Below are 24,299 nucleotides of genomic sequence, written 5' to 3'. Positions count from 1 at the left end.
GCAAGAAGGAGAGTATTATATTCTTTGGCAAGAAGCATAAGAAAGTCACTGAAATATTCGCATTTCGCAAGCAAGTTGCCAAAGATGTTTTAGAAATAATCTGCGCTGGTGCTGGCCATTTCAGAGCTCCGATTACGGTAATTTTTAACGTCAACAATCCAGACACGCTTCTCGATTCTGCGATACGATTGGTCGTTCAACAGCGTACGTCAGCTGTTTTGACCAATCGTATCGCAGAATCAGAAACGCGTCTGGATTGTAGACGTTATAAAAGTTACCGTAATCGGGGCTCAGTTTGGTCCATTGCTTATTCCTGTCTATGCGCAGTCTATCTGCTCTATTACTAACGTCAACGTCACTAAAATTTGACAGCTGTTGACTGAGTTGAGTTTGACGTTTGGTAATTTACAAAAAAATGTAATGTGGCCGAGTTCTTTTAGATTTTGTACGAGAAATTGGAAATAAAATAAAGCGTAAATAGATAATTTACATCATGGGCACGACGGGACAGTCGATTACTTTAGCGAACAGTATCATAGGGGTAGGCATTTTGGCTATGCCATTTTGCTTTCAACAAGTAAGTAACTTTTTATTATAAAGTTTATCTTAGATTTAAAAAACTATAAAACACAACAGGAAAAGATTTAATTTTATACTATTATTAGAATAACATAAACGTTTAAATCATTCTAGTAATATTATAATGGTCACAATTTTACATTGATTCGAGTTGTTCATAATCAACAAGTTTTAGGAAACTTTTTTTGTATTATTTTAGTAAAATCTATCATGTGATCTACATTATAACTTATAACTTACCAATGTCATACCTAAAAGGCTTAGGAAACAGATTCTAAATTCCGACATTCATAAAATGTCATTATTTATTTTGTAATGTTTTCTTTCAGTGCGGAGTGGTGTTGGCTACTTTGATCCTAGTGTTTATGGGCCTAGTCTCAAGGCTATGCTGCTATTTCTTGCTAAAGTCTGCACTGATCACTAGACGGAGAAACTTTGAATTTTTAGGTAAGGAATATTTTTATTTCTATGTAGGTATAATAGTACTTACATTAAGTACATCTGGTATCATTAAAAGACTGAGTTATGTAGAACTATTTATTAAATACACAATAATTAATTTTGTTGACTGTAATAGCAGCTGATGTTAATGCCTTTCCTCCCCTTTGTAATTAAGTGTTGATACAATATAATTTTTATTTAAGTCCATTAACATATTTGATGTTTTTTTCTTTTCAGCATTCCATGTATTTGGTTCAGCAGGAAAATTGGCAGTAGAGGTGGGCATCATAGGTTTCCTGATGGGCACGTGCATAGCTTACTTTGTAGTCGTGGGGGACCTCGGACCGCAGATTGTCGCTAAAATGTTTAATATCAACCAAAGTGATATACTAAGGTTAGTGTGTCCTTTCATAAGAAGTCATACTGGCCATTTTTGTTGTCTTTAGCTTGTTTGTCATTTCTTTATATGACAGCTTTCTCTAGTTTCACTGTTCAAAGACTGAATAAAAGACTCAAATCAATATAACCCTAAAGCAGTTAGTGGTAGTGTAGTAACCACATTATTTTGAACTTTATTGCCTTGTGTTAAGGTCCAAGAACAAGGACTTGCGTATCTGATTGAGCGATAAATCTGTCAATGAAAAAATACCTTCAAATAATTCTATATTAATAGCACGTTCCTTTAGCTAAAGTGTTAATAGACACATATTTTTTTAAACTTATTATGGCATCCTTTTTTCAGAACATGTATAATGGTGATTGTGTCACTGGTGTGTGTGCTACCACTGGGCCTGTTGAGAAACGTGGACAGTCTCAGTAACGTCAGCGCGGCCACCATTTGCTTCTACTTCTGCTTGGTTATGAAGGTGAGATTACACAGTATTGCTATCTTGAATTATTTAGAGTGTGTAAAGGACTTCAATCTAGCACTAAAATGATTTAAGAAATATTTTTTTGTCATGAATTTAAAAAAAAAAAATATTTTCAAGTTTAAATACAAATGTGTTATCATTTCGATATCATTCTGTTTCATTGAAGAATCATGGGCAGAACTGATAATCACAATGGACGTTAATTTACAATGGATTAATAATCGAGTATAGCTTGACCAAGGAAAACATGATTTTCATTTCTATAGATAAAGATTTGTACTAGGTTAGGTGTTTACCGCGATTTTCACCGCGATCGAAATCCACCGAAAATATCTACACTATTCTATACTAATATTATAAAGCTACTAGCTGTGTCCGCGACTTCGTACGCGTGAAAACCCGTTTTCGCAATATTTTTCATTATTGCTCTGCTCCTATTGATCGTAGCGTGATGTTGTATCTAGTTGTTGGCCTATAGCCTTCCTCGATAAATGGGCTATCTAACACTGAAAGAATTTTTCAAATCGGACCAGTAGTTCCGGAGATTAGCGCGTTCAAGTAAACAAACAAACAAACTCTTCAGCTTTATAATATTAGTATAGATATAATAATATATTGTTTGAACGCGTTAACCTCAGGAACTACTGGCACGATTTAAAAAAATATTTTTGTGTTGGATGGCTGTACCAACAACCCTACAGTCAATAGGGGCGGAGCAGTAAAGAAAATGTTGCAAAAACTTTAAATAATTAATCTATTTTCACGAAGTCGCGGCCACAGCTAGCAATACTAATAAAATCTTTAAACTATAATCATGGTGATGGCACATTATGTTCTAATTTGGCAACAGGTGATAGCAGAAGCGGCGTCGCAAATGTTCACAACGTCTTGGGAGACGCGCGTAGAGATGTGGCGGCCGGCGGGCGTGCTGCAGTGCGTGCCCATATTCTCCATGGCGCTGTTCTGTCAGACGTAAGTACATTCTTACAAATATCTCTACCAGATCACAGAAAATAAAGCATTGGTTCCCACACTTATTTGAGTCGCGCCTTCTTTCGACCATACAAAAAAATTTGTTGTTGTTTCTCTTAGCGGTCGCAGGTTTCTTACAGAAACAGATGACCCGCGCCCCTCTTTAAAGGTCTTTGCGGACCCTCCCACTTTGGGAACCAATGAACTAAAGGGAGATGTGACCCTTGTCCTTGCCCTTGGGCGGTGCCGGTGTCGCAGCAATATACCCAAAATCTGTTTTTGGGCATATTGCTGCAGACGTCATAATGAAAACAGTTTACATTGCTTGCGTAGTACTAAAGATTATTCGAACGTTGAGTACTGATACTGCAGTGGATAATGAGCACGTATTTTGATTACTTTGTGTGTGTCTATTTCTAATGCGACACTGAGTTTCGAACTCAGCGCATTGGTTGGCATCTCTCTATATCTTTATGATCTCTGCATAACAATTTAAACCGATAATAGCCCGGTGCGGTTTTGTTCCCCAGTCAATGAAACACATGATGTCGTGCCCTGAGTGCCTGAGCAACTGCACATAGGATTTAATGAATGCCGCTGACAATGCCACTCTTGTAGCGGAGTTTTGAGCTGACACTGTGTAGATTTGTTGTCGAGGTCGACACGACAAGAAGAAGAAAATAACCCGATGTCTGCCTCCCAATACTAAAATTAAGAAACTAATTCGATCGCCGCCGACTGCTGGACTATTTGAGTTGCACACAATTTTATGCACTCAAATATTGTCATGTATAGCAGGGAGCCGGGTGGGCCGGTTTCACCCTAGAATGGCCCACCCCAGAAATCGTAGAATTAAATTATCTACATACTTTATGACATTAATTGCATCCCCCAAAATTTCCCTACATACACCAATCAATATTGCGTTGGCGGGGCTTTAAGAGCGTTTACGTCTAGCGTATCATNTGAATACTAAACTAATCGCAATATTTTCTCAATTAACTATTTAGACGACGAAATTGCCTAACTATTTATGCCTATAACATATTTGTAGTATTACTGGTTAATGATTGTAACGAGTTGAAAAAGTACTGTTTTTGCACCAAACGGCGTAAACGCTCTTAACCCGCGACTTGTAGTGTTGTAGTTAGGAGTTGTAGTACATAAAACTAAACCAATAATATCAGAATATCAATATTAGAGCACATTTCAATATAATACATGATTATTCCAGACAATTATTCGAAATCTTCGAATCGCTGCCTTCGCTATCCCTCGAAAAGATGAACGTCGTCACGAAGAACGCAATCAATATCTGCACGTGCGTTTACTTCACTCTGGGTCTCTTTGGGTATATCGCATTCTCGGCTCAAGATATTTCCGGTAAGATTACACTCTATTGCACTACTAATAAGGATGAAAATTGTATCTAATGTTTATAACAAAAAGATGTTTGTTTACTGTACTATTCTTGGATGAAGATATTTCAGGTCACATTAGACTCTATTGTTATCTACCATAATGATGGAAATGGTTTCATTAAAAATAAACAGTGAATCATAACAAGCAACTGTGTACATAAATCGAAACAGTATAAGTAGATTTGTTTGTTTAAGGAAAACTTCACCATGTTTTGATAATTTATATTTGTGCAAACAAGAATTCAATTTTATTGCATTTTTAATATACATATTTTTATGTAGCGATCCCTCCTTGCAATCATGTCTATTGGCCATTTTACACGATGCAATTTTTGAGCCAGTGTTTCCCATTTAAAGCCTAATGTAATTTACCTTACAGGTAACATCCTGATGAGTTTGAGTCCCACCATGGCGAGTGACGTCATCAAGCTGGGTTTCGTAATGTCGGTGGCCTTCAGCTTTCCGCTCATAATCTTCCCTTGCCGAGCTAGTCTGTACTCGCTGCTTTATAAGAAGGTACTAAGGTTTTTTAAGTATTTTTTTTATCTTTATTAACATTTAGAACTTATTTAGGTTTTTATGTAGAAAGTGCATTTTGAACAATGAATAAATTTTATAGAAACAAACTTTTCAGCCCTTAAATTATAGAAAAGTGAGCAGACCCCTTTTTCGTATATCAATTTAATCTACAATTAAACGCTGGTTAAGATAAACTGCTTTAATGCGGTATGGTACAGTTATTAGCTTTCTATCCTTATTTATAACTACAGTAGAATCCGTTTAGTACGTCGTTGCTTATAACGGACTTATAACTACCGGCCGCTTTTAGCGACGCATATTTTTTGATTTGTTTGGTTGAGAAATAACGTAAAAATTTTTTTCTTTAGTATGACGTCCGGATAGTACGATGTAAATTAATATCATCGGTCCCTTGAGCGTCGCGAGTCGTTATAATAGAATTCTACTGAATAGGTCTTTATAAGTTTGCAATAAAATTCCAGGTGCACTCATCGCACCACGACCACATAATCAACCACTCGATCCCTGTGCGTTCGTTCCGCTGCATCACCGTGGGCATAGTGGGCGCATCGCTGTGCGTGGGACTGGCGCTGCCCAACATTGAGCTGGTGCTGGGATTGGTGGGCGCGACTATAGGCGTGTTAGTGTGCGTGGTGTTCCCAGCGGCGGCTTTTGTAAGGGCCACACATAAGGATACAAATGAAAGGCTGTTGGCTAAGGTGAGATTGCGTTTTGTTTGCTTTTGGTGCTTTATTTATTTGAAGTGCTTAGTTTACGTTGAACGTCGTCGCTAGCGAGTGCGTAAAAAAATGATGTAAGAAGATGTTAGTTCTTGAAAAGGGGCACTGTACAATCTATCATACATTTCATGTCATTTTTTACGCAATCGCTAACGATGACGTTTGGTGTAATTTTGCACTAAGCATACAGGCCAGAGAAACCCTTTGAGGCTAATATTAAACGTCATTAGTGTGTCTTGTACCGAAACTGTTGTAACTGTGTATGTACAGTGGCCAGCAAGACAGCTTTGCTTCAAGGAAGTGTCTTCTGCAACGCACCGCGTATCTTTAATAAAATTCCCGAGTCCATTCGAAACTCTGAAGATCTGATATCTTTTAAACGAAATCTTAGTGATTTTTTGACAGAAAAATGTTATTATAAGACTAGTGACTTTTTGACGGACCAAATTGTTTATTGATCGATTATTTGAAAAATTCTGAATAATTACTTAATATGTTTGCACCTAACCTTCAGCAAAAACTTTAACCCTAGAATTAAGCACTAACTATTGTATGCCTTCAAGGCGGAACGCAGCCGATCTATATCCATTTATAATTTGACAACCTATGTACCTCTGGTTCACAATAAACGTATTTTGAATTTTGAATTTGAATAAAACTTACTAGTGTGAAAAGCTTATATTTCCGTCGGAAAATGCACGAAGTTTCATAATCACTAGACGATGGGGTCGGCGCCACATACCCTATGTGCTGTCTTCGCGGGAAGGACGGGGCCTTCACATTAAAATTCGACAGTTCCTTCGAGAAACGGAGCCGAGAGTTATTTTCCTCCGCTCGAACCGGTCATTGTCTGTATTCTACAATATTTTTTACAACTTATTGGTTTGTTTCTTACTGATTTCCAATACGCCTATGTTTGATTAGTACCGATTTATTCTATAGCCACTGCAAATGAAACCAACTCAAACTGCAGTTTCAAAAGTTTGACATATGCTTTGACGGTTGCTAACGCCATTTGTGAAAAGTTTTGCGTGTGAAAATATTGTGAAATATAATTGCATGTAATTTAAATTGTAAAATGTAATTACAAATTGTATGCTCTTTGTTTGACATAGTGATACTACCTACTGTACCATGTCACCATTTCACCTTTGACTCACAATAAAGATTTTTGTATTTGTATTTATTTTCCCTAGGGCATCATAATCCTGGGCCTGATCATCATGGTACTAGGCACGTGCGCCAACCTGCAGGCGGCCGAGAGCCAGATCGACAAGTACGACGACAAGTATATCACCAAAGAACGCATCGACAAGATGGTCGAGGACTTCTTCCAGAAGCAGGAGAAACCCAACGGTGAGAAATTTCGAGAACTTTCTTTGGCACCATCATTGGGGGAGGCCTATGTTCAGCAGTGGATGATGAAAATGAACAAAAAACTTCCACTTTTCTTTCCCTTTTACTAGTGTAAGTGTCATCATCAGATGGTAAATACCAGACTTTCCTTTCTTTTGTCCATGACCTTTGTAGCAAGATGGTGGAGGAGCAGGACCTGCTTCTGGAAGAAACCTAACGGTGAGACATTATTTTGTCTATAGGAATCTCCACTGTTAAAGCACGGTTGTCGACCCTTTCCCAGAATTCAAATGGAAGAGTTGACTTAGGCTGAGTTGCACCAACTTACTTTAACCGTAACTATGACAGTAACCGGTGTTTTTGTATGGAGTTTGACAGACTTTTGACGTTTGTTAGTTAGATGGTGCTACCCAGCCTTACACTCTCTCCACTAGCCAGATGAGTTGAAACCTGGTTTTCGCATATCCCTTTGTCGCCTTTTACGACACTGAAAGAGTAGCATTAGTCCTAAAATTTCCTTAGATTCGTCAGTCACTTTCCCACAAAAATAGGATGGCATTTTCATTCACATTTATATTTTCATATTCATTTTAACCATACGGATACATATAATACATATAATACATTAATTTAAAAATATTTTTATTCCAGGTGTCATAATAAAACCAGAGTTCAAAAACGGTCCAGATGAAACAAACAAGATCAACGATGATATTTTAAAAGAATCCGTTGTGTTACCTCCAAATCCAGTGCCTCCAGAATCGCAATCAAATGAAAAGAAAGAAGAAAACAAACCCAAACCTATAGTAAAAGATGTTGCACCAGAAATATTACCAGAAACCGTCGACAAAGTATCGGAGACGCATCCTAAAAATCTAAATAAGGGACATGACGCTAAACATGTTAATGGAGTCAAAGAAATACAAGAACAAAAGCAAGTTGAAAAACCAAAAGAAAACAATGAAAAACCACAGTCACTCGAAGATAAAATGAATATAAAACAGCAAAAACTCATAGAAACAATAAAACAACATGGCGAGGAACAAAAAGAGCTTCTCAAAGAACAGAAAGAAATTCTATCTGAACTGCAGAAAACTAAACAAGAATTGGAGAAAAATAAGAATGACGCAGCCGATGCGGATGCAAAGAAAATTGCCGTCGAAAGTATTAAGAAAATAGCGAATATGGCGATACAAAGCCTGGCTGGCGTGTCTGATAAACCTGGGGAAATTGGAGACGAGAAAAAATCTGAACAATTAGAAAAACTAGCAGACGAAGCAGTGCAAGAAATAGCTCAAAAGGCTGTCGAAACCATCGAAGCCATAAAGGAAATCAAAGAAAAGCCAGAAGCCCCGAAACCTTTGCCTAACGTACCTCTTGTGCCTGTCCCACCTAACAATAAGTTGCCTCTAAATAATGGACAAAACATTAATCCAAAGCAGGTTCAGCAAAATGTCGTATCAAATGGTCAAGTGAATCCCCAAAATGTGCAACAACCCAATGCTCAACCACCAAATATTGGTCAACCAATAGCAAATGTAGCAAAAGACGTAAATGTACCTCAACCACCTGCAAATGTTGTGCAACCAGTGAAAACTGCCCAACTTCCGGCAAATAACGTCCAACCTTCGGCCAATATTGGTCAGCCTATAGCGCAAGCTTTAAGTAATAATGCTCCTGTAGCTAATTTACCACCAATCCCCGCAAATATTGGTCAGCCTCCCGCAAATAATAAACAACCCGATGCAAATGTACAAGCAAATATAGCACAAGCTGTCGTAAATAACCAACCAGCTGCCAATCAAATTGCACAAAACATACCTAATAATAATAACCTGCCAGTGAAAAATAATCAGAATGAATTGCCAGTACAAAACAACAAAAAATCTGCTGAAACTGCCAAACAGCATTTACACGCTCTTGATGAACCGCAGTCTTATAAACAAGGCGAAGACGTACAGAAAAAGAATAACGACCAAGCCCTTAACAATATCGTTGCTAAAAATGTCCCACTACCCTTAGCTATAAATGGCAACACACAACAAAAAATAAACGAAAATGTAAACTCAGTACAAAATAGTGATAATGCTAATGTTAAAATCGACGGCATTCAAAATGCAAACCAAAAAACTGGAGATAAAGCTGCAGGTAGACAAAAAAGAGAAGTCGTCGATTGCACAGAAAAGTCTGCTCTAAAACCTGAAGACAAAGAAATTTGCAAAACGTTAATAGACAATAAGCCAGATTTAAATAAGGATGTGAAAGATATCCTTTCGTCTCAAGTAGATTTAACCGATATTGGGCTGCCAAAGAATTTACCTTTCCATCCAAACGTTATACATCACATTAGCAGATCTCTAAAATTGTATAAAGAACCAAGTAAAAACGAGAGATGAACGCTAGAAGAGGGTTAATGTTAAATTTTTTTGACGCCATGAGGTCATGTGTTAAATTTGCATTTATTTATTTATTTAGTATGTATGACATTGTTATTACTGCGCGGATACTGAAGCACCGAGTGTTCCATTCAAGCAGTTCAGTGCTACTATTGCTATGAGCGTTTTCACTGGAATACATGAGAAGATAAAAGATAAAAAGGAACATCGTTAAGAGTCAACAACCATCACATTTTTCTATGGATAATGACAAGCGCCAGTTCTTTTGCGTCTTAAGGCAATGGATGCACTATTATTATTATTTATTTATTTCTTGGATGCGTGAAAAGTACAATTGGACTGGAAAATATGCCATTTTTTACGGTTCAGAAACATGAGAATTTATTCTCAACTGTACGACATTTCACGATTCCTATCGGTCTTACATGATGATTCATTTTTCATACCAATTTACTAACCTAATCTAATGTAAAGAAAAAGTGCCCACATATTTTTGGCCCTGATTGTACTTATGTATGAAGCCCGATTCCATATGAATGTATTTTATTTATGGATACTAACTGCCCACGATTTTTTTCAAATATACTTTTGATTTTCATTTACTGTAGTTCCCATTTACAAGTAATATGCCTTACTTCAGACTTTACTAATATGTAACTAAACTATGTCTGTGAATCTCTTCATATCTAAGTTAATCATGACGTAGATTTATTTATTGGACATCGGGCTTTGCATGAATGTTATTTGTGATCTCAAGTTATATTTAAGTGTGTTTAAAAACGCGTTTTGTCAAAATGCCTTACCACTTGTTCGAGTATTTATTAACAAATCACGCATAAACGTGCATGGTTGCGTTTGCGATTATTGCATTGACTGAATATTGTACTAAATTAAAGTATTTTAATAATCATTTTGCATTTTGATTATTGAATAAAATTGTAAGGATTGTAACCATAATTTATGATCAATAAAAAACAGAAATAAGTATAACACATTTTATTTTAGTATAAATGCAAAAACGAAACCCTTTAACATTAACTACGTACATACAAAGAGGAATAATTTATTCTATTTACTTCTTCTTATCCTTACTTTCATCTAGTGCAGAGGTTTTCTTTGATCTGAAACAAAATAAAATGCAAGTTATGATAACAGTTCAGTATCAATGACGACGACGAATTGAATAGCTATAAGTCCCGTGCTATTATCGTATCCTTCTTTTGTAATAATAATGCGTTATGTGATAATTTGTAAAGATGTACGAATATTTGCTACTGTATAAATACGGAAACTTTATTGGCTCTGTGCACGATTACAGCGCCAACTAGCGTCCACAACTTTGTGGGCTCTGTCACATTGACATTTAGGTCGTATATTTGTGAAAAAATATCGAAATGAAAAAATAACAAATATTTTCAACTAATAAATTGTTGTGATACCACGATTTGGGTGGAAAAAAGGTTTTGAAATAATTTTGGTCATTCAGATCAGATGAAGTAAGTCCAAAAAGTGTGTTTAAGTTTGATTGTGTCAGGGTTTGTTTACTTCATTTATACACNTAGTACTTCGCACCCAGCGAATAACGATATTATAAATCCGCGGTAAAGCAGCGGGCCAAAGCTAGTGAAAAACAATATCGAAATGAGGGTTTTCGCGTATGAAAAATCTGCTAGATGGCAATACGTAGACGTGAGGTCTAAATGCTGCATGATTGGTTATTTTTGACATGACATTGACATATATGTCAAAATTCACCAATCACGTAGCAGTTATCTACGTCTTGCCATCTAGTGGATTTTTCATACGCGAAAACCCTCATCAGTTTTCGTATCTGTTCATCGATTATGTCAGTTGCAGCTAGTTAGTTAAACGTAGGAGAGGCAAGGGAGGGTGTTTTTGAGAGGTCAAATGTCATTCCTCCCGTGCCGCTCACACACACACACACACACACAACCTGAACGAGATTGTAACAAAATATAGGAATCCATTATTGGCTGTAAGAACAAAAAAACCTGTTTGTATTATTATTATAAAGAGCTGTGGTTTTCTGAATAAAGAAAAATAAAATAAATAAATACCTCAGGCACTGACTGAGTTGATCGCTAGACATATTTAAGTTAAATATAAATTACCTCTTGCTGGTATCCAGTTTAGTTTGGCTGGCATTGGACTGCGTGGACGCAGCGCGACGCGAGCGACGCGCGGGCGTTGCGACGGACTCCGACTCCGAAACGGCCGACGAGTCTTGCGGGCTTTCTGCTTCTTTCTGTACAGATATGGAAGGGATTAATGGATTTGTTGATGGAGAGTGGCAAGTTATTTGACAGTAAACAAAAAAAAGTGATAAGGAGTGACTTATGAATAGTTGAAATCTACAGTTATGGCGCATTTTCATTAGTCGATAACTCGTTCGGTATACAGCATGCGGGGCCTCCCCGCATATAGGCACGTATATCGTTTTTCAAACTTTTTCTTAAGTTATTCAGTTATTTCTATGTATGTCTGTCTCAGTGCCACTCTCGTTAACATCTGGCGACGATGTTCTCTCCCCGCATGCGGACCATATTTCGACAGATGAAAACGGTTCCCCAAATGCAGGTCCTGTGGCACGCGTTCCAGAAATCTCCCGCACGCCGCATGCGGCCCCTATCGACTAGTGAAATTGCGCCATTAGTTAGTCAGTTTTGATGGTATAGATGACCCACGCTGAACTGTCCCACCAAACTCAATGACAGGGGGGCGCTACCATCGTTCAACTATATGGTTTCCAACATAGCAAAAATCTGAACCAGCGATCCGGTATTGACGGTGGCGCCCCACTGTCAATGTCATCGACAGGACAGTCCAGTATTTTGGAACTATATGTTGAGATGACATTATAAAGCCACAGATACACTAGGGGACAAATGCAACATGTTGCGGAACATGCAACGATTTTGAAACGTCAAGTGGCAAAATCGAAAACTAACAACCCAGTATTGACAGTAGATAGCAGCGCCCTCCTGTCAATGTCACAGCTGGGACGGTTCAGGTGTAGATCATCTATTATTTAACTGATCTTCGAATAAACCATGTTTTGTAATAAGACTACGATTTGATATTAGTATTAACTTTAGTTCTAGAACTTGGTAATACCTGATTTGCTACCGTTCTAAAACATTTTTTGTAATAAGACTGGTAGAATTTAAGTGGCACGGGACATTATTTTGTCCCCTAGTGTATCGGGGTGTTATTTTCTAGAGACATGAGTCGCAGTCGATTGCAAAAGAGGTCCTAATAAATGGGTTAAAATAAAAACCATTTCCCAACGTACCCTGGTGTCCGTAGATGTGCGGCGTCCCTTGATAGGTGTGTGGAGCGCCTCGCACGCCTTGTTGAAGGACGCGCGGCGGCTGGCGCGGCGTAGCGGGCTGCCCGCGGGAGATCCTGCCTCAGAGCCCTCGCCTAAGGAATAAAATTACCGGTCAAAGACATGTGCCAAAATGTGCACACATGTTTGTAAATGCAAATCGGCTGCCTCGGTTATTGTTATGTCGGTCACAGATATATTTCAATGTGTACTTGTACAAAGTGAGTTCCATGCACGTTTCGCAAGAATTTTTAGAACATTTTTTACTAAATTAGCGCACATAATTTGACTACTTTCTGCATACGTTTTGTTTATGTTTTTAGAACAGTTTTTGCAAAGTACATAAGCGCACATAATGGACTAACATAAATAAATATTTGTAAATAATTTGAGATTCATCTAATTATTATCTGTTTTCTTCCTTTCATGTACGCCCTGAACAATTTTTATGTTTATGAACACGACATACATAAAATAAATATACAAATGAACTCCTTCCCATACTTCACAAACATCTTGGAAGGAATACAGTCAAGGAAATTAATATTGAGACGTAAATTTACTTACCGATATCAACGGAAATACTTCTCGTTTTCTTGACAGCTCTCGGTGTGGTTTTCGCCTCTGAACCTGCGCGCGCCAATCGAGCTAAAAATATATTTTTTATTACTATCTTGAATATTTTTTACGTAAAGAACCCAACCCTAATTAAGTTCGGAAACTTTTTTACTTTTTCATACTTCAAGATGTTTTGTCTACTGATGAAAGTGACATAGCATTTGGCCGTATGTAACGTGTATGTGTATGTGTATATTATTACTATAGCTCTAATATTTTTTATGTATAAATGCGCAAGTATAATTTGCAAAAATGGAAAGCTAGATGCTAGCTGCAAATGCAGTCTAGAGTCTAGGGCATAGTAAATATTTAAATTTGATAGTTGACAGCACCAATAATTACAAGTAACAAGTAAAAGAACTGAGTTCCATCTGCCCTTTCTTCTCAATACCAAGTATAGATCGTTTCATCCACGAAGACGCGCCCCACCAATTTTTGGTCCCAGCAAAAATTTTAGTGTGCATGTGCAGTCATGGATAATTTTAGCGTGTACCGATAACAATCAAACATTCGCGGGAGAATGGTGGGGCGCGACTTCGTGGATGAAACGATCTATAATGTGTTGTCCCGAAATGGTGGTAGGGCAAGCTATATTCGGGAAATGTATAAGTGCCCTGAAAAGGTACTAATAAAGAAGTTTAAGGACTTCGTCAACTGTTAGATTGATGTTGCATTGAAGTCAATAACTAGTCGATTTGTCATATTACCATTCCCCGTTTTGACAGCTCAAAAAGAGACAATGGGGGCGTTTGAGAAAAAAGCGCTAGTAAGAAACATGGCGTTTTTTTTAGCAGCAAGTGCTCTTATTGTTAAAGAATGTATGTGAAAACGTGACTTTTGAAGTATAGCAAATGTGTCCTCGCCGAAAATATGCTAAAATTTCGGCGGTTGCCATGATGGTCATCGCTATTTTGCTAACAATTTCTAACAAGCGCTATTTTCTGCTAAACGCTGCCAATGATGATCAGTGCTGTCAACAACTAAAGCCTGGTCCGTGAGCACGTAGAATCCCGTCCAATGACCCCAAGCTACCCATCCTTATCGCTCGCGCGTAATTATATTGTGTCGCGACTGTGAGACGCGCGCCCGCAGTGAGTGTGCGAGCGCGACAGCAACATTATTACGTGCGAGCGACAAGGATGGGCAGCTTGGGGTCATTGGACGGGATTCTACGTGCTCACGGACCAGGCATTAACCGCAAAAGAAAACCGTGCAAAGCGTACTCACATCTCCGTTGTTGCTTGCTCGCGTCCGAAGCAATTGAGTCCGGCGATCCGACGTTAGGGTATTCCTCGAAGTCTGGAGAGCCTAGTAGTTAGTGGGCAAAGTGCAGAGTTAAGCAACGCTAGTCCTTATTGTATGCGGCTAATGTTCAGAATAGCTTAGCAAGGCATACTATTATGAGCTCTCGTGAAGTGATTAGGCTTGCTAAGAATGAAGGGTAGTATTGGCCCGTATTAAGGAATGACAGTCAAACTTCTTTCGACACTCAATAATAGAATCAAGCGTATGATTGTTCTTTAGTTTGCAGCACCCAACAGGGTCCTTAACACCTAAATGTACTATTAAGGAAGCAATAAACATATTGAGTATTCTATCTAAATGTTAAAACTTAACCAATCACATCCTTGAATTTATTCTTGAATTTGAACTAAGTTTTGGCGGTCATTCATAAGAATAAGAACCCCCTTTAGTGATTTAAAACGTGAACTACGTGCACTATTTAGATTCGTTGTATATTACAATTTATTTACATTTTAGCTCGGGATTAGGTAGTTTATTACTTGATTCATACATTAGTCATTGAAATATTTATTCACTCCTGTTATAAGAGGGGAGAAAACATTATCTTGCCGAAGAAATGGTAGTAATTAGTTATTGCATTGTATTTATAATGCTAATATCTAGAGATTCTAGAACATGATTTTTTATTTGAAAAATATTATAGCCTCAGATGGGATTTGCAGATACAAGCGTAATTTTTTTTTATCACCAGTAGGCCTAAGATGCGCGCATCGACAATGACATGATATGATAAGACAATTTTCGATCACGTAGATAATTTTATCATTTTCCCTAACATGGGACCATCGATAGAAAAGTCTATCGACCGCTATCGCGTGATAACCCAATTGTTGCCATATTAAGAAAAATTTGCGTTATTATGTTGGCCAACCTTGAAATATTTTAGCTCATTCGTTCAATCTCGTTCATTTCTGCTATTAATTCGGCTAAAACACATATCTTAAAGCAGTGAGAACGTCATTAAAAAAAAGTTATGTCAAATTTGTTGACATTACATGACTGCTTGATTGTATTTGTGTTTTTAAAATTGTATTTTTATGTTTCCAGTCTTATTTTTAATATTTCTAAAGTACGGAAAATATCAAACGAAGACATAACCAAGTTAAAGAAAAACAATGAAGAATTCCTAATCATACCGATAGTATTAAAGAATGAAGTCTTCAAAATTAACAGAATAACCGAAGTCCGAACTCCACTACCTATCCCCTTAGATTTTATTAATCTAAGCCTATCCCATAATGCGAGGTTTACAGTAATTATTCAACGTACATGAAGCAGTCAGAAAGTTTATTGAGATTTGAGAAATAAAGTTACACTCATAAGTAGCAAAGTAAGTACCTAAAGTCTAAAATATTAGCTATACTCCGCACATCTTGATTTTCATAAGTAATAACACCTGATAAAAGGAAAAATATCTTTATTCCTACAAATAAGCTTTCACCTTCTTTCCTATATTTATTTCACATAGTTCTTTCACTGTGTAATAATATTGATGATCAACATTTTGTATGTTAACTTAAAATACAAATAGGATTAAGTAAATGTTTCTATTTATTAACTGTTTATGTAATTGTAATAATATAATTGTGTTTAAATAATATTCTTTTTTTTTTTAGACAGTGGATGAAGAAGTGTGGGATTATGAGTGATTATTTCATTCTAAAGCAGACATAAGCAAGTTTCGCTCACTGTCATGAAAATTCACAATAACAATCAGCAAAAAACTTCAAGGATACTGGCTAGANAAACCAAATTTACGAAAATCTTAGTGTACTTTCTTTATGGGAGTCTCTTGTTTATCTTAAATAATGGGTATTGTTCCCTACTTTTATCTCTGTGAATATGGCAAGAATGCAAAGTAACACGGTGTATATGAGTATAGATTTACCGGCCTTTAATAAAATGCAAAGTTATTATTACTATACACATGCAAAAAACGAAATGAACTTTTTTTATCTCATAGCAATCTACCAAAGTTATCGCTAACCTTCAAAGTCCTGTTTAGCCAGTAGAGCGATTCTATCCATGGATTGTACGTCAAAAGAATGCGTAGAGTCGGCGTCATCGTCGTCGCGGTCCGACGCGCTGTGACGCGATGCGGCGCTGGTGCGGCGGCGGGAACGAGGCGACGCGGCCGGTTCTAGCCACGATTCTAGCACTGTTTTTTGATGGCGGGTCAGCCTGGAATGTATTGAAAGAAGACTCATCAGCTTTTCTTAATTGTTTTGCAGGGTAAGTAGTATACTGACCGTGTACAATGAACTTTCAACTAACGATTTCACACACGCGGTCAGCTTTGGATGACCGCAAGTTTATGTGACTGTGAGCAGATTTTTCAATCGTCAGATATGTTTTAACTGAAGAATAAACTTGTCATTTTGACATATTTCCTATACTGAAACTGTCAATGTTTCAAACTTATTCTTCAGTTAAAAGATATCCGACGATTGAAAAATCTGCCTTGTGAATGTCCAGATTAAAAGAAAATCAGCTATAAACAAACTAAAATTATCTCTAGCAACAATATTTAAGTAGACAGTAAAAAGTATTTCCAAGACCCGTTTATTAGAAAAAGTACGAAACGGACGACTCGCTTACAAAGCTTATAATATTATTTTAACTTCACTCACCTTCTAGCATTGGAGTATTCGTTAACAATATCCTCGCTGCTTTTCGACTCCTCCTCAACGATCATTTCCGGTATCACAGACAGATCAGGCTTCGTGCTCAGTATGGACTTCCTGCCTTTCCTTATTGGCGCGGCCTTAATATCACCCGCGTCCTCACTAGCGCGACTCCTAGTCGATCTGACCGAACTTTCTGAAGCTACGCTCTCGTTATCATCTATATTTTTAGTTCTAGATCTGGTAGAACGTCTTCTAGGCGTAGCCGTGACTGAATCATCAAGAGCTTCTTTAGATTCGTCTAGTTTTTCAGACATCTCTTTAGACGCTCTTCGAGTAATAATCTTACGGACTTCGACGCTAGGCGGCGTTTTGGCTCGTCTTCTAGATGGAGTACTTGTCTCTTCAGCAACATTTTCGGGAGTTTTCGGCTCTGGTTCGGTGACCGATTTGTTGGAAGCTGTGGATTGCGTTCGCTTTCTAGTGACTGGAGTTCTGGGTTCTTCTTTTGTTTCGGTAACGGATTTGTTGGATGACGTAGACTGTGCACGCTTTCTGGTTCTGGGAGCGGGTTTGTGAGACTCTTTTTCTGTTTCGCCTTCTTCTGATTGGGTAGTGATTTCCTTTTGTATTGGTTTGTCATCCTTTTCAGTTGGTTTATCTTTTTCAAGAGTTTCGATTGATGCAGATTTTTCTTTAGTAGAGTTAGCATCAGCAGTATCTACTTTCGTTTCCTCACTTGTTTTTACTTGTGCTTCTGCAGTTGTAGATATTGGGTCAACTTTTTCAGCTGGTGCAATGGAATCTACGGCATCAATACTTTTGGTTACTGCGGTATCTAATTGATCAGTTTCGGCAATTTCGGCAGGAGCAATTTCTTCAACCATAACTATAATTTCGACTGCCGGCTCTAGTCAAAATCAAAAATAAGATATTAAAGAGAAGTCTACTACAAATTATTAAATACTACAAATATCAAGGTAAAGCCTTCTGCAGGTTCAAAAAGTTTGCAAAGAATCTAAGATATTTTCTGATATAACGTTCCTAAAGACTTTAAGACAAAGATATGAAACAAATAACTTACTTAACTCACCTGTATCCATAGGAACAGCTTCCGCGACTTTAGGTTCCTCGCTAGTTTTAACTTCATCAGAATAATTTAAATTAGCATTAGACTGTTCAGATTCTATCACAGAATTATCATCAGTCAGCATTGATATCTGCGCTTGATTCATCGGATCTACATTGCTGTTACTTTCTTCAACTGTTTCTTTTTCTTCGGCTTTATTATCTGATTCAACATTAACTTCAACTACAACTTCTATATTTCTAAGCGGAGTTATTTGTTTTTCCGAACTGCTGGTATTCTCATCTATTTGCAATTTGTTATCGCTAGAAGATTCATCGGAATCTGTATCTTTGATAGATATCACTTCTTCATCACCGCTGCCTGATTCACTCGACTAAAAAAATACGTAAATTGTTAAGACACAGATATTATTTTAGTGTTTTTGTTGTAAAATATTTTATTGAGAATAAGTAAATGGTTAACATATACATTATTTTGAGTGTTTTTGTCGGTTTAAAATATTTTGTTGGCTCATACAATTAAGTAGATTTTTTTAAGAATGATAATAAGAATTTAACTCACCGATTCTGAAGTATCATCAGACTCCTCGTTAATATCAGCTGGGACCAGGATTTCCTCGTCGCCGGAACTTTCTGACGCGGTCGATTCGCTGCTGTCATCTGTCATATCACCCTCGAGTTCATTTATTTCCCTCTCGATATCGACAATCCTCTCTTTCTCTTTCTGAATGACTGCTGAAAGACTATCTATTTTTGACTGACATTCATCTTCTTTCATTTCCACATCGCTATCGTTGGTTATCAAACTAGCGTCTTTCAGAGCCGATTTGTTGCTAGATTCATCTTTAGATACTTCGTTTGAGGTCTCCGCCATGCTGCTTTGGTAACTTTTCAGGACAGATCTTTCGAAGTTAGTCTCAACTATTTCAGTGAACTTTGAGAAGGGTTTGGAAACGCTCACTTCGGTGATTTTTGTTTCTTTCTCTTCGTGAATACTCGAAGTGTCTGCTACGCTACTTTCGTAGCTTTGCAGGACAGATTTGTTAAAACCTGTGTCGTTTATTGTTGTGAAAGCAGGTAGCGATTTGAGACCCACATTAGTTGTGTTATCTTCTTTTACTTCTTTGTCCTCTATTGCACTTTCAGACGAATCGCCTACGCTGCTTTGGTAACTGTGCAGAACCGATTTCTCGAAATATGTCTTGTGGATTGTAGTGAACGTTGGTAGAGGTTTTAGTCCTAAATCTGTGGTGCTTTTATCTACAGTTTTATTAGACTCTTTGTCTACTGTTTCTGAAAGGACGCTGTCAGTAGAGCTTTGTAGTACTGATTTGTTGACGATAGGCGACAGAGTTACGTCCATTAGGCTTGGGACTTGCTTTACAGTTTTCATTGGAGTACACTCAATAGCATTTTCTGATTCTTCTGACGTCGGTTCTGGGTCATTCTTCTCCATCATTTTGGCGAATGTGTTCGCTTCTAACACTATTCTGGAGAGGGACTTTTTGGTTCGAGTTGAGTGCTCTGATTTGGGAGACATCAACTTTTCTGGGGTTTTAGGTCTGCTCCTGAAATTGTAACCAAATTGCTTACATAAGAGATTTTTTTTTTATTTCTTTACGCCTAACGCCAGAAACATAGGGCACGCTTAGTTAGTTAGGGCACGCTTAAACAGTAACTATGTAAATTTTATTATCCTGACGTGTAATCTGACTAAATTATTGTATTCCTTTTGTTACAGAAAGCAGAATACATAATGTTTACATTACCTAAGAGTGCGTGGACTAGCTGGCCTAGCCGGTTCTTGTACAATTTCAACCTCAGGCGTGCGTGATCGACTCCTGCAAGTCAAAACAATCAATGTAGCATCTTAACATAAAGACTTATACCCTTATATAAAATAACGCAAACAGCTAGTGCAAGCAAGTGACGTCACTATTTTGTCAACTCAATTAAACTACTTTTTTCAATTACAATGCGACCAAAAATCGTAATTTACAGGTAAATTAAAATTAATTAAGTTTTTAAGACCAGAATGAAGAAAAATAAAAGTTTTAGAAAAGTTGTGATTTCGAATTATTGGGGAATGGTGTCAAATTGTCTATAGTTAAAATAGGTTTATTATGTTGTTTTCTTTATTATGAATAAGGGTATAAGAGTTTGAAGCTGAATGAATACAAGATGCTTACCTCAGACTGCGTCTGCTAGGGGAGGGAGACGACTCAGAATTGGACGATTTAGTTGGCGATTCTGTGATCGCTTCGAGTCTTGGCGATTCCATCACGGGTTTGTCTACCCTCTCAGGCGTTCGTGATCTGCTTCTGTGAGTGTTAAAGAAGTGAGTTAGTAAACAGTTGTACCAGCGTCCAATGTAATACAACACTTTTAAAGAGTGGAGACTGAGAACTGCCATTGGTGTGGCGTGTAAATAGCCACACCAGGAATAAATTGCGGAGAAGAAAGATGATGCGGGGGTCGGTTGGTGACTCCAAACAACTCAAAAATACAGCTGCATAAAACGGAAACCACCAACCTGCGGACCAGGAGACGGAGACCAGGCTTCGAGGGTCGACCCGTCGATATTTCTGGCGGTTTGATTATTTCAATTTATATTCAGCGGACTTTTCACATTTGACAGACGTTCCAAGACAACGAGTTTTTTCTTCTTAATTTTCTATTGAGGTTTTTCGCGTGACACTTAACACTGGCCACTTGGCTCCTGCGAAGGTGCTGGCCCCGAATCCGATAAACAGATTGGTGGGAAACCATCTCATGCAGCTAGATAATTTTGAGAGTTGGAGCCACCGAAGAAAAGGAAGATAAGAAATTTGGACATAGGCCCAACCAGCCATGATATCGTAAATAAAAAAAAGAAGATAATAACATGGTAGAGTCAGTAGAAATGCATGATGGCAGATTGTACAAATTATTTGAAGAGACCATAAAGATTTAAAAGCAAAAGCTAACGGGATTATTCGTATATCTCGTTCCCACCGCTGCAACTCCTGTGTAGTTAACCGCCAATAAAAACCCAACAAGTGAATGTCAAGTGTGTCCCGGGGATCTATCCTACACTCAACTATGTTCTTCTGATCAATTTCGTTGCGGGTCCAATGACAGATTAACCCTTAACCAGGTTAAAAAAAAGTCATTGGTTTCCACCGTAGCTTCACAGCATAAACTTCAAATTGATGTGGGCTCTGTGGATACCAGAGATACAGCTTTATAGTCAATAAAAACTCAACCAGTGAATTATCACTTTTACGGGATTATGAAACAAAACACTTTTATAAAGTTATTTTTTATAACCAGTGAAGGTCAAGTTTGTCCCGGGGGATCGATCCTTAACTTCGAACTCCTGTTCTGGTTAATTTTGTTGCGGATCCAATAACAGATTAACTTTCCCTGGAGAAGAAAAAGCAGGTATACCTCAGATTCCTAGGCACACTGAGCGTAGAGCTGGCGGCGTGAGGCTCGCTTGTAGCCTCTTGCTTCGGCTGCTCGATGATCGGCGCCAGCGGCGACCCGCGCGGACTCACTTCGGGGGTGCGGGATCGACTCCTGGCGAGATCACAATTTTGATTAATCATTCACAAAAAAACAATCTGCATCTGTCTCATTTTTCACTCGAGTAGATGAGAGACTTATTTTTGGTAAATAAAAAAGCTCGTACTCCTTCAGTGGAAAATAATAATCTGATAATGATGTCTTGTGTAAGTAAGAAGGTAAGGCAACACGTTTTAGTAAGTTTTAATATCTTTTAAATATTAATATTTTTGACGATTTTTTATTCGATTATGTTAGCAATTTCAATCTTACCTCGTCACTCTGCTAGTACGTAGTGGTGTCCTGGGGGAATCTTGACGCTCCGGGGTAACCGATCGACTTCTGAAAAAAAAAAATTTTGGTAAAAGTTAGTTTAACTTTTCTCGAAGCTTTAGTGTACTAGATGTAGTTTTCTATGAGAACTTTAAGCTAGCTATCTAGCTAATGTAAAGAACCACACTTTTGGGGTACATATTTACCGAGGTAAATTTTATAAATATAATGCATTAATCTAATTTTCATTTTGCCCTAAAAAGATAGAAGTCGTTTTTATACCTGCTTAGCAAAGTGGAAAGCGAAAGATCGTGGGTTCAATTCCTAAGACAAGATAGTTTAGCACCTTAAATGCAAAAACCCTATTAGCTTAGTTAAATACCTATTAATCAGAGGCGTGCTCTCTCCAGATACAGCTCGTATCCCTCTCCTGCCAGTCGGCGTTTTAGGGGCCGCCATTTCACCCTCTCTTATTTCCCGCATATCCGCGTCTCTCTCTCCTAATTCGCGCACGCTATCCTGGCGCTCTCTGTCTTCTATTTCGCGCACGCTATCCTGGCGCTCTCTGTCTCCTATTTCGCGTTCTCTCTCTATTAGTCCGCGCACGCTATCCTGGCGCTCACTGTCCCCTAGTTCGCGCTCTCTCTCTATTAGTCCGCGCACGCTATCCTGGCGCTCTCTCTCTCCTAGTTCGTGCTCTCTCTCTATTAGTCCACGCACGCTATCCTGGCGCTGTCTATCTCCTAGTTCGCGCTCTCTCTCTATTAGTCCGCGCACGCTATCCTGGCGTTGTCTATCTCCTAGTTCGTGCTCTCTCTCTATTAGTTCGCGCACGCTATCCTGGCGCTCTCTGTCTCCTAGTTCGCGCTCTCTCTCTATTAGTCCGCGCACGCTATCCTGGCGCTCTCTGTCTCCTAGTTCGCGCTCTCTCCCTATTAGTCCGCGNCATCTTAGCCCTGCAGGCGCCTGTAAACCCAATGAATGTCGATGATTGGTTTCAACCAAACATGGTAGGAGTTCGTTTCACAAGTCCCACTTGAGACAGCAAACAAAAAATCATATAATTTGTTAATTGTGAAAAATATAAAACGTTAAAATAACGGTATAGTTCCAAAATACTGGACTGTCCTGTCGATGACATTGACAAACGCATGCACATCACTTGTTGGCGATGGCGATGTNAAGAAAACTCTAGAGAGAAAAGTTGGTGACATGTATTCTACTCTGCCGTCACCACACGGCAGACGCCCTTTGTACGTAGTACATAATTTTTATTATTCTGTGGCGCAGCACAGTTACGGATTAGCAAGCTGAAGTGGCAATGGGCAGGGCACATAGTACGCAGAACTGACGGCCGATGGCGCAGCAAGGTTCTGGAATGGAGGCCGCGTACCGGGAAACGCTGCGTGGGACGTCCTCGTCAGAAGTAGTCCCATTGAAAAACAGTTCTAAATCCGTGTTAACAAGGGTCATTTTCGATAGAATGATTACTGGATAGGATCGCAACTCAGTGTTTTGTTGTCGTTGAAGTTTTGTTACGTGAATAAGGCTACAGGTCTGTACCTCGGAAGAAGTAGTTGAGCACGCGCACTTGGTCGTCTGTACTGCGCGCGCTGCGCACGCACGAGCGCGCCACGTCCAGCGCACAGTAGTTTGATTTTAAAAATAGGTGGACTTACGATCAAAAGTCATAATTTCACCGAAACAAAAATTGTTTTGGATAGCATTTTGAATGCTGATCCACACTTGTCATTATACATTTTTCGATAAAACGAGNCTCTCCCTATTAGTCCGCGCACGCTATCCTGGCGCTCTCTGTCTCCTAGTTCGCGCTCTCTCCCTATTAGTCCGCGCACGCTATCCTGGCGCTCTCTGTCTCCTAGTTCGCGCTCTCTGTCTCCTAGTTCGCGCTCTCTCTCTATTAGTCCGCGCACGCTATCCTGGCGCTCTCTCTCTCTTCGCCGCCGATCGCCGGAGTAGCGTGGGTTGATAAGAGTCACGGGAATGTCGGCTATGCTCTCTATGGAGGTGTTTGGGTCGTCTGAGAGACTGCTGTTCGCTGATATTGAGAGGGATCGCCTGGGGAATAAGATAAAGATATAGGCCGGGTTGCTATAATCAATCGCAATACAAATCCGTCCTTCAACTGTCAAATTAAAATCAGTTTTCGAACAAATATCGTTATGATTGATTATGTTT

The 24,299-nt window shown here is 38.5% G+C and overlaps 2 protein-coding genes and 1 long non-coding RNA gene across 17 annotated transcripts in view; 2 read left to right on the top strand and 1 right to left on the bottom strand.

Annotated features, from left to right (window-relative positions):
- Positions 1-351: 351 nt before the first annotated feature.
- Positions 352-10,057, top strand: LOC114355237 (putative sodium-coupled neutral amino acid transporter 10). Its single transcript, XM_028307969.1, has 10 exons — positions 352-577; positions 909-1,026; positions 1,258-1,414; positions 1,763-1,886; positions 2,743-2,864; positions 4,099-4,247; positions 4,665-4,801; positions 5,287-5,523; positions 6,741-6,900; positions 7,552-10,057. Exons 1-10 carry the CDS (start codon positions 494-496, stop codon positions 9,294-9,296), a joined length of 3,033 nt encoding a protein of 1,010 aa, XP_028163770.1. The 5' UTR covers positions 352-493; the 3' UTR covers positions 9,297-10,057.
- A 276-nt stretch (positions 10,058-10,333) lies between these two features.
- Positions 10,334-24,299, bottom strand: part of Elys (AT hook containing transcription factor 1 homolog) — a 34,701-nt gene continuing 20,735 nt past the window's right edge. For 7 of the 15 annotated variants that reach the window (XM_028307953.1, XM_028307955.1, XM_028307964.1 and 4 more), the window contains 15 exons: positions 23,884-24,179; positions 22,483-23,032; positions 22,101-22,169; positions 21,711-21,842; positions 20,471-20,602; positions 20,051-20,122; positions 18,844-19,849; positions 18,277-18,655; positions 17,199-18,102; positions 16,556-16,749; positions 14,491-14,571; positions 13,213-13,293; positions 12,610-12,740; positions 11,429-11,562; positions 10,334-10,417 (listed from right to left, as the gene is read on the bottom strand). In XM_028307953.1, the coding sequence (XP_028163754.1) occupies positions 10,369-10,417; positions 11,429-11,562; positions 12,610-12,740; positions 13,213-13,293; positions 14,491-14,571; positions 16,556-16,749; positions 17,199-18,102; positions 18,277-18,655; positions 18,844-19,849; positions 20,051-20,122; positions 20,471-20,602; positions 21,711-21,842; positions 22,101-22,169; positions 22,483-23,032; positions 23,884-24,179 (4,210 nt within the window). In that variant the 3' untranslated portion in view covers positions 10,334-10,368. The remainder of the gene's footprint in view (positions 10,418-11,428; positions 11,563-12,609; positions 12,741-13,212; positions 13,294-14,490; positions 14,572-16,555; positions 16,750-17,198; positions 18,103-18,276; positions 18,656-18,843; positions 19,850-20,050; positions 20,123-20,470; positions 20,603-21,710; positions 21,843-22,100; positions 22,170-22,482; positions 23,033-23,883; positions 24,180-24,299) is intronic. The other 8 variants (XM_028307959.1, XM_028307957.1, XM_028307954.1 and 5 more) reach the window with 8 other exon arrangements.
- On the top strand, positions 15,789-16,227 carry LOC114355238 (uncharacterized). The gene is made up of 2 exons (XR_003656093.1): positions 15,789-15,898; positions 16,185-16,227. It is a non-coding gene; the product is annotated as an uncharacterized LOC114355238 (long non-coding RNA).

Source organism: Ostrinia furnacalis, unplaced genomic scaffold (genome assembly GCF_004193835.3).
Source record: "Ostrinia furnacalis isolate ACB-3 unplaced genomic scaffold, ASM419383v2 OfSCF2377, whole genome shotgun sequence".
NCBI lineage: Eukaryota > Metazoa > Arthropoda > Insecta > Lepidoptera > Crambidae > Ostrinia > Ostrinia furnacalis.
The sequence above is the reverse complement of the archived record's forward strand: the minus strand, read 5'-3'. Positions and strand labels throughout refer to the sequence as shown.

Excerpts from the sequence above, each read along its gene's own strand:
- LOC114355237 (XM_028307969.1), top strand. The coding sequence starts at position 494 with ATGGGCACGACGGGACAGTCGATTACTTTAGCGAACAGTATCATAGGG. Across the intron at positions 4,802-5,286 it reads ACTCGCTGCTTTATAAGAAG|GTGCACTCATCGCACCACGA; the intron begins GTACTAAGGTTT and ends ATAAAATTCCAG. Across the intron at positions 6,901-7,551 it reads GAAGCAGGAGAAACCCAACG|GTGTCATAATAAAACCAGAG; the intron begins GTGAGAAATTTC and ends TTTTTATTCCAG.